At 52.8% G+C, this 9,542-nt stretch overlaps 1 protein-coding gene across 1 annotated transcript; it reads left to right on the plus strand.

Annotated features, from left to right (window-relative positions):
* Positions 1-7,386: 7,386 nt before the first annotated feature.
* On the plus strand, positions 7,387-9,226 carry HNRNPA0 (heterogeneous nuclear ribonucleoprotein A0). The gene has a single exon (XM_068163029.1). The coding sequence runs from the start codon at positions 7,719-7,721 to the stop codon at positions 8,643-8,645; it is 927 nt and encodes a 308-aa protein (XP_068019130.1). The 5' UTR covers positions 7,387-7,718; the 3' UTR covers positions 8,646-9,226.
* The last annotated feature ends 316 nt before the right edge of the window (positions 9,227-9,542 follow it).

Raw genomic sequence — 9,542 nt, forward strand, 5'->3', positions numbered from 1 at the left:
CATTGTTCTGTAGTTACCTTTTTATCTCTAGAATACCTTATTTTGCATCAAGCAAATCAAAGAGAGGGGCAGTGTTTTATTCCCCATCTGCATCTTTACCCTGAAGAGTGTCATGTTCACGCTTTAGGTGGGCAAAGCCTACTGAGTTTCCTCACAGTGCATTTCAATCAGTCTTAGTCAATGAAACCCCTCTCCCAACCAGTGCTACTTCATGGCAGTCTCAAAAGTTAAGATCACATACTTGACATTTGTACAGATTAAAGTACAAGCTGCAGACAAGAGTGAAAGAGGAACCTTCTGCCAATGAAGCAGAGGGTCCCTCAAAGACAGTTGTATCTCTTTTAGATCTTCACACTTGTAGCTAAAGCAAGGGGCCAGGATGGGGAAGTTTGTGCTGCTGCTCCAGCATGTTTCATCAAAGATCTGTCTGAGGTGTTGATTTGCTTAGGAGGGAGCCCGCTGAAAGTCTGTCTGTAATTACATTAAAAATCCTTCCTGCCTCTGTGTGTGGATCTTGGGAGTGATCTGGGAAATTATGGTTGAATCCTCTCTACTCTTACTTGTTTCCACCTATGCAGTGATGAAAAAAATGGAGATGGAATCTGTCTATAGCTAGGGTGATGTTACTGCAGCCTTCAAGGAGCATAATGTTGATGCAGAGCTGATTGCAGCAGATATTCTGCTCCCACAGGTTTGGAAATGCTGAGAGGAGACCTAAACCTGGAGGCTTGCACTATACTAACAGATCATCTTCAACTCATCAAAATTCCAATACACTTAAATCCTATTAAAAACTTAATCAACACCTGTTGAGAAATGAAGCCAAGCACATTGATACAAACTAAGGAAGCTGAAACAAGTTAAAAGGCTTTGTGTTTACACAAGGGCTTAGATAATCATAATGTTTATAACTTACAAGAGCTTCTTTTGCCTTTCTTATGTCCTTCTGATACTCTTTTCCAGAACTTCAGTCTGGACCCATTAAACCTGTCAGAAGGATGTTTCTTCAGTGGCAAGAATGGCTATAAGATTTCCTTAATTTATTTTATATCAGCTTTTAGTAAGAACACTTAGTAAAGGAGGAAGCCAAGAGCTAGGAAGAGACTGTTAGGTGCCTCTGCTCTGTGATCTCTTAAGCTGTGATGCCCTCCTGTGGATCTAGGCAGTAGAATACTGGAATAACGAAATGTTTTGTGCATGAAAGCGGTCACAGAATCTCAGAGTGATAGGGGCTGGACACTGGTGATCACCTAGTCCAATCCCCTTGCCAAAGCAGCTTCACCCAGACAGGCTGCACAGGATGGTGTCCAGGTGGGTTCAGAATGACTCCAGAGAAGGAAACTCCACAGCCTCTCTGGGCAGTGCTCTGCCACCCTCAAAGTGAAGAAGTTCCTCCTCCTCTTTAGATGGAACTTGCTATTTCAAGGTTGTGCCTATTACTTCATCCTGCCACTGAGCATCACTGAAAAAAGACTGGCCTCCTGACACCCACCCTTGAAGTATTTATCAGCATTGATCAGATTCCCCCTCAGCCTTCTCCAGGCTAAGAAGCCCCAAGTCCCTCAGCCTTTCTTCATAGGAGAGGGGTTCTAATCGTTGTCACAGCCCTTTGCTACAAGGAGGTTTTCCTTCCAATGCTCTAACACTAACTGAAACACCACATGAAGACATTTAACACAGTGCCTCCGGTCTGAGAACACAATTCCTTCAGGTGATAGAGGTGGAGCTTTCACCTGTGTGAGGAATGTCAGCTGCTTCTATGGGGAATTATTCCATAGCTAACTATCAAAACTGAAACATTTTAATGTGGCTGCCCTGTTGGGGGGGAGCGTGTGTCTTTTTTAACAGTGCCTGCCTGAGACATTTGAACACGTAGGCTGATAGTGTGCAGTTACTTTCACACAAAGGTGAGAGCAGTTGAAAAATCTGGTGGAGAAGCTGCTGTAGCTGTTGGTCTGTTGCAGCAGACTTGTCACATCTCACATGATGTGAGGCTGGTTCTTTGGTTCCTCAGACCTGTGTGTCTTACGTTTGTGGTGGATCACGAGGCAGCTTGAGGGAAAGGGCACATTTCAGGAGCACCTTGTTCACAGGAGAGTGTGTACCAAGTGACCTGGGGCACTGATCGGGTGACTGGCTGCCTCACCAGGCGTGAATCCAACAGGAATTGGAGAGGTCTGGTTGGAGACTCTCTGGTGGCTCAGATGACTTCAGAAGTATGAAGGTCTGTGGGATATGCAGGAGGAGCTGATGTTTAGCTGTCTAGGAAACTCTTGGTCACTGGAGCCTCATGGTATGTGTCGGGAAACTTCTACATGTGCGGGGTGCTTGGCCCTTGCAGTGTGCAGGCTGAGCTCTGAGGGTGTGATTTTGAGAGAACTCCTGAATGCTGGGAAAGGACAGTGAGCAGGACACCAGGGCAGGTGGAGTTCAGCCTTTCTGCAGTATCAGAGGAGGCAGTTCTACCTGCAAGATATCTACCTACCTACCTACCTACCTACCTACCTATCTATCTATCTATCTATCTATCTATCTATCTATCTATCTATCTATCTATCTATCTATCTATCTATCTATCCATCTGTCTAATGTTTTTAAGGCATTTTCCTTTCATGAATCAAGCAGTCAGAAGTGCAAAAGATCAGCTGGGCTATACCTGAGCTGTGTCAGCAATTGATTTTGCCTGATTTGCTCACATCTCACAGATCCTCATCTCCTTCTGAGAGCTCTTTGCTCTCTTCCTTGGCCTCCTTGTCTGTCTTGCTTTCAGTGCTCCATGAACACGTGTTCTGTTGTCTTTGTTAGGTTGAGGCCATTAGGTTGAGGCCTCTTTTCTTCCATTTTTGCTGTAAATTCTCAGAGGTCTGTTAAAACTCCAAGCTCCTGTGGGTTATTTCCTACACGAAAGGGAGTTATCTTGGGGAGGGCCCCACAGGTTTTACAATGAGGGGTAAGCAAAATGTAGTTTTGTATTTCCTGTAATTGTGTGGAGCTTGCAGATGGCCTCAGGGAAGAAGCTTTTTTTGGTTGTTTTTCAATCGAGTAGGATGTGTTTGTGTATTTGAAACCCACAAATCTGAGATTATGGGCATCTTCTCTTGGCTACAACGAGACAAAGTGATTGTGTCTGCTCATACATTGAGACAAATGCATCTAACCTTTACGTGCCACCCTTTCCCTGTAGGCAGCTGTCAGACACAGCCATTTAATCTCCCAGTCGTGTTAATAAGTTACTCTTAACAGATGTGGCTGTGACAGGAAAGAAAATAATACCCAATTTAAGCAAAAATCCCATTCCTCTGCTGCAAGTGTTAATGCTGCTGATAACGACAACCACAGCCTGCAGCACACAGACTTGGGCCACCGAGAGGAACGAGGGCAGGATTTTACCAGCAGTGTTAATCTCTGGAGTTGACACCATCTGAAGAAGAGTAATGAAGAATCTTTGTGCTGAAATGTTCAGTCTCTCTGGGTTTCTTCCTGGGCTATAGCTAAGAAACCTTCCAGCACAGTCAATGTTATGCTTGTATCTGCGAGTCTCCAAGGCTGCGTTTCCACAGCAGTTGATGTAAATCTGGGGGATGTTGCAGTTCTGCTTCCTCCCTTCTGCCAACACCAGCACCCACAGGATCGTGCCAAAAACTGTTTGAGAAAGCTAAGGCAGATAAACCCGAAGCCCTTTTCCATGATATAATTGTTTCTGGCTGTCTTGTCTGCGTTGCAGAAGCACCAGGGCTGGCCCATGGGAGAAGGCAGGATCGCACGGCTGGAGGGCTGGAGCACAGCGGTCCCAGCACAGATCACTTCGGACAGCTGGGCAGCTCCATCCTGATCCAGTGCCTAGCACAGAGCTGTGAGCACCAGCTCAGGAGGGTCAGAATATTCAGTGTGTACCTTGATAAAGGCTTCCAGGATTGGTGTTGGAGGGAAGACTTACACTCTTCTCCTTGAGCAAGGGACCAGCAATGTAACTGTCAGGGGACCCAGGCTATGATCTGTCTGGAAATCAGGTGTTCTGATAGTAATGTTTTTATTAACCCAGTCCCCAGCACCTGATTTCCAGGTCACTAATCTGGATTTCCCATCAGGAGGGCAGGGTAACTTGGTGCCAGTGTTCTTGGATGGTGTAGAGAACAGGAGAGTTTCAAAAGCCAGGCACTGGGATCAAGCAGGTATTACATGGGGGATTTCAAGGGAGATCTTTGCAGGTCAAACCCTTTCTTTGGAGACAAACTCTGAAGTGTCTGACAATACTGCAGTGGTCAGAAATACACTCAGGCTGCGCTAATTGGTAAAGATAATATGACCCTCTCACAGGGAACAGTTTGGGGGAAGATCTGTGGAATTATTATCGTGGGTGAGACAGGACAGCCTTGTGTGGCAATCACAGCAGTAAGTGGTGTGAGCATCTGGCAATATAAGCTTAGAGCTTGACATAGTGGTAGGCCATACTTAGCATAAGTATCTAGGAGTTTAGCAAAACAGTGCTGTGCCTGCAGTATGTAACTAAAGCAAGGTACTGGTAGCTACAAACACAGAGAGTTATCTTGGAATAACAGGACACATGCATTGATCAACAACCTCACGTGATATTAGTAGCTCAACCAATAGTGACTAACAGTAGGATGTGGGGTCAGTTATGGGGAGCCAATGAAGCCATGCCAACGATACTCTGGGAGTCTATGTAAGCTGTAGAGGTTCCTTAGTAAACGAACAAGAGACTCTGGTCATCTGTATTGATTCCATACTCCGTCGTCAGCGGCCTTGCTTCTCAGGATCTAATACCAGAAAAAGCAAAGCAGCAAGGGATAGCCAGCAGGGGCAGGGAGGAGATTCTCCCCCTCTACTCAGCTCTGGTGAGACTCCACCTGGAGTACTGCCTCCAGTTCTGAAGCCTCTATTACAGGAGGGATCTGGATGTGCTGGAGAGTGTCCAGAGAAGGGCCATGAGGATGAGCAGAGGGCTGGAGCTGCTCTGCTGTGAGGACAGACTGAGGGAGTTGGGGCTGTTCAGTCTGGAGCAGAGAAGGCTCTGAGGAGACCGAATTGTGGCCTTCCAGTATCTGAAGGGGGCCTACAGGAAAGCTGGGGAGGGACTTTTGAGGGTGTCAGGGAGGGATAGGACTGGGGGAATGCAGCAAAACTAGACATGGGGAGATTCAGATTGGATGTCAGGAAGAAATTGTTCCCCATGAGGGTGGTGAGAGACTGGCACAGGTTGCCCAGGGAGGTGGTGGAAGCCTCAGCCCTGGAGGTTTTTAAGGCCAGGTTGGATGTGGCTGTGAGCAACCTGCTGTAGTGTGAGGTGTCCCTGGCCATGGCAGGGGGTTGGAACTGGCTGAGCCTTGAGGTCCCTTCCAACCCTGACAATTCTGTGATTCTCTGAATAGAGCAAACAGGGACAGGTGCCCAAACAGAAGAGATAATTGTCTATTAGCATGACATCTACTCAAGCAAGAGGGAGAGTGGATTGAGTACTCTTTGTACAGCTGCTTGGACACCTCACGAGTTCTTGAGGTGTGTGCTCACTTTATTTGATTATGGTTGGTTGGTGTCTCAGTGTCTAAATGGAAACTTGTGTCTCATTGTGGAAAGAATGAGCAAAGAAGCTACCTGAAGAGGTTGTGAAATTGTCTTCACTGAAGGTTTCAGATGAAGATTAGACAGTTATCTGTCAGGAGGACTAAGTCTCAGGGACTGGAGGGTGCAGGTGCTACCCTGCCTAGTGAGACCTTGGATGTCCCTTTTCACCTTCCAGCAAGACAATTCAACAGCAAAAATTGGCCTTAGCTCCTGGATTATGCCTAACCCAAACCTCAGCGAGTGCAAGACCCCAGACAATCCTCTTCCTGGTGAAAATGCCAGTGTGTTGAAAACAGAGCTGCAGTCTTCAAGCTGTTTAAGGTACCGTTAAAGTCAAGAAGGGAAAATCCATCTCGCTGTCAGTCATCTCCCAGGGTCTGCACGCCCTCCAAGCGCTCCCATTATTCCTGCACAAAAACACCTCCTGCTGCAGAGATTGAAGGGTGAGGAGGCAGCGACAGCGCTGGAAGGACAGGGAAGAGAGGAGGAAGGAGCAGCAGGGAAAGCAGGGAGGCAGCTGCCCGAGGGAGCAGCCCGGGCGGAGAGGAGCACGCTGCAAAGGGGAAAATGGTCACAAATACGGGAGACAAGAGAGCCGAGGAGGGAGCAGGTGGGTACTGGGCCAAAGGGAACGGTTAAGCCCTCTGAGAGGGCAGGGGTCCGGCACTGAAGCCGAGGAAGGAAACCGAGGTGTGAGGCTGTGCTCAGAGGCGGAGACAGGAACACAGCCAGAGGGTAAGGAGAGTCCTGCCTGGCCCCTGCCGGCTGCCCATCAGCAGCGCAGCGCTGCTCCGGGCCAGGCCTCTGTGCAGGGCAGCAGCTCCGGCCCTGCCCTTCAGGCTGTAACAACAGCAAGGCCCTGGACAGAGGAGGGGACGCGTGAGGGACATCGCCCGGGGACTCTGCGGGGCAGTGACTCTGCGGGTCAGTGTCCCTCCGTGACAGGGGCCGTGGCCTCATGACTGTGCGGGGCAGTGTCCCTCCGTGACGGGGCAGGGGCCGTGGCCTCATGACTGTGCGGGGCAGTGTCCCTCCGTGACGGGGCGGGGGCCGTGGCCTCATGACTGTGCGGGGCAGTGTCCCTCCGTGACAGGGGCCGTGGCCTCATGACTGTGTGTGGCAGTGTCTCTCCGTGACGGGGCAGGGGCCGTGGCCTCATGACTGTGTGTGGCAGTGTCCCTCCGTGACGGGGCGGGGGCTGTGGCCTCATGACTGTTCCGGGCAGTGTCCCTCCGTGACGGGGCGGGGGCCGTGGCCTCATGACTGTGTGTGGCAGTGTCCCTCCGTGACGGGGCGGGGGCCGTGGCCTCGTGGCGGTGCGGGGGGCGCGCGCCTAACGGTCAGCGTTTCAAACGCTCCCGCGCGAGCGGCCTGCCGACCCTCCGCGCGCTGCTCCCGCCCGCGGGGCGGAGCCGCCGGCGAGAAAGCGCGCGGCCGGGCCGGAGCACGCCTATTGGCTGACGGCCGCAGGCCTGACGCATTGGCGCAGCCCGAGCCGGTCCACCTCCCGCCCCTTCTCCCGGCGCGCGCAGAAGATGCCCGCATCACGGGGCGCCACAGCGCGACTCTATTGGTCGCCCGCCACGTCTGTCACCGGCGAGCCCCGGGCGTTTGGCCGGCGCGCGGCGGAGGTCGCGCCCCCTGATTAGCCGCCGCGCTCGTCGATCGCGGCCGCAGCCCCGCCTCTAAAGGTGAGTCGCGGACGGCTCCGGCGGCGCGTTCTCATTGGCTGCGCCGGCGTCGTAGGCGTGCGCGGCGGCGGCCGGGCAGGCGTGGCTCGCGGCGGCCGGGCGGGCGGGGCTCCCGGCGTCCCCTTTGTGTGGGCACCAGTCGCCGGCCGAGCTGTGGAGGAGTAGCAGCCGCCATTTTGTGCGTGCCTGTGTTTCCCCCCACCCCCACCCCCCTTTCTGCGGGAGCGGCGGCAGCCGGGACGCCTCCTCTCTTCTGCTGGTCAGGTGAGGCGAAGCGAAGGCGTTGGGCCAGGCCGAGGGAGCGATCGCCGGCGGCCGCCGCAGCCGTGAGGTCCCGCTATTGGCAGCGAGCGAGGGGGAAGAAGCGGCAAGACGGAGAAAGGGGGGGAGAAAGCTTCGGAGCTGCCCTCCAGCGGGAGGAGGAGTCTCGGCACCGGCGGCAGCATGGAGAACTCGCAGCTCTGCAAGCTATTCATCGGCGGCCTGAACGTGCAGACCACGGAGGCCGGACTGCGGGAGCACTTCGCGGCCTACGGTACCCTCACTGACTGCGTGGTCGTGCTCAACCCGCAGACCAAACGTTCTCGCTGCTTCGGCTTCGTCACCTACTCGGCGGTGGAGGAGGCCGACGCCGCCATGGCCGCCTCCCCTCACGCCGTGGACGGGAACGCGGTGGAGCTGAAGCGGGCCGTGTCCCGGGAGGACTCGGCCAAACCGGGGGCCCACGCTAAGGTGAAGAAGCTCTTCGTGGGCGGCCTCAAAGGGGACGTGGGCGAAGGGGACCTGGTGCAGCACTTCAGCCAGTTCGGCCCCGTGGAGAAGGCCGAGATCATCGCCGACAAGCAGAGCGGCAAGAAGCGCGGCTTCGGCTTCGTCTACTTCCAGAACCACGACGCCGCCGACAAGGCGGCCGTGGTCAAGTTCCACCCCATCCAGGGCCACCGCGTGGAGGTCAAGAAGGCCGTGCCCAAGGAGGACATCCAGTCTGGCGGCGGCGGCGGCTCCTCCAGGCCCTCCCGGGGAGGCAGAGGAGGAGGAAGGGGTCGGGGCGGCGGCTCCGGCAACCGGGACCACAACGGTTTGTCCAAAGGCGGCGGCGGTTACAATAGCTACGGCGGCTACGGTGGAGGCGGCGGCGGCGGCGGTTACGGCTATGGCAGCGGCTCCTACGGAGGCGGCGGAGGGGGCGGCGGCGACTACGGCAATGGGTACGGCGGGTTCGGCAACTACAACCAGCATCCGTCCTGCTACGGCCCCATGAAGAGCGGCGGAGGAGGTGGAGGAGGGGGCGGCAGCTGGGGGGGCCGCAGTAACAGTGGACCCTACAGAGGAGGCTATGGTGGGGGAGGCTACGGGGGCGGCTCTTTCTGAGCTGGAGCATCCGTACCCGCTGGGGGTGGCGCGGAGAGCCCTCCCTTTGATACGGGGCAGCTTCCAAATGGTTTCTCCTCTCCTTCGCCGAAGGGCAGCTCCTTTTAAATGCCTCCCTGCTGCGGGAGCAGCTCCTAAAGCCCCCCTGGGGGTCGCCTCTGCTGCCTGTGCCACTTCTTTCTCTCTGAAGATGGACTGGGCCCCACATACACATACTTTGTGTTACAGTCATTGATGGACTCTATTTTTTTATTATTACTTGGACCTTGGTCGTTTTTATACTAGCAACGAAAAAATGTCTTGTTTTAATTTGTTGTTTTTTGGGGGGTGGTTGGTACGGGGTGGGAAGTGTCTTGCTGATCTGGAGTCAAAACTGGGGAGGGTTGGGGGGAGGGAGTTTCCTTTGTTGTAAGGACTCGGATACCTGGCTACTACATTTTTTTCTACAAAAAATCTCCTCGGATCCCATTGACTGAAATTAACATTTCTGTAAAGGAGGAAAAGGAAAAAAAAAAACAAAACACAAAACCGTTTTTACGTTTTTTATTTTTTAAATAAATCATTGTGTTCATTGACCTTCACATGTCTAATTTTTTTTTCCTAGGATGCATTCCGCACGGGTTTAAGTCTTTTTTTCTAGGTTTGAAGGGAGTGTTCCTCTGCTTTATAACAAGTCTGTGTACTCCAAGGTAAATGTTTTCTTGCCGGTAAAGGTCCCGGTTGACTTTTTTTTGCTACTACCCTGAGTGGATTTATTGCTTTTCCAACACTCGGCAGAGAATTACTTTGGTTTGTTGTTGTTTGTTGTTTTTTTGGCGTGCTGATCTGTGGATGTGGTCTGGGTTTGTTTCTGGTTTTGTTGGGTTTTGTTTTTGCTATTCGTTCTCCCCCAGTTTC

This window comes from Melanerpes formicivorus, unplaced genomic scaffold (genome assembly GCF_026170545.1).
Source record: "Melanerpes formicivorus ecotype bairdi unplaced genomic scaffold, bMelFor1.0.p_v2 SCAF_2, whole genome shotgun sequence".
Classification (NCBI taxonomy): Eukaryota; Metazoa; Chordata; class Aves; order Piciformes; family Picidae; genus Melanerpes; species Melanerpes formicivorus.

Bases quoted from the DNA above. Each gene is read 5' to 3' on its own strand.
- HNRNPA0 (XM_068163029.1), top strand. From the start codon at position 7,719: ATGGAGAACTCGCAGCTCTGCAAGCTATTCATCGGCGGCCTGAACGTG.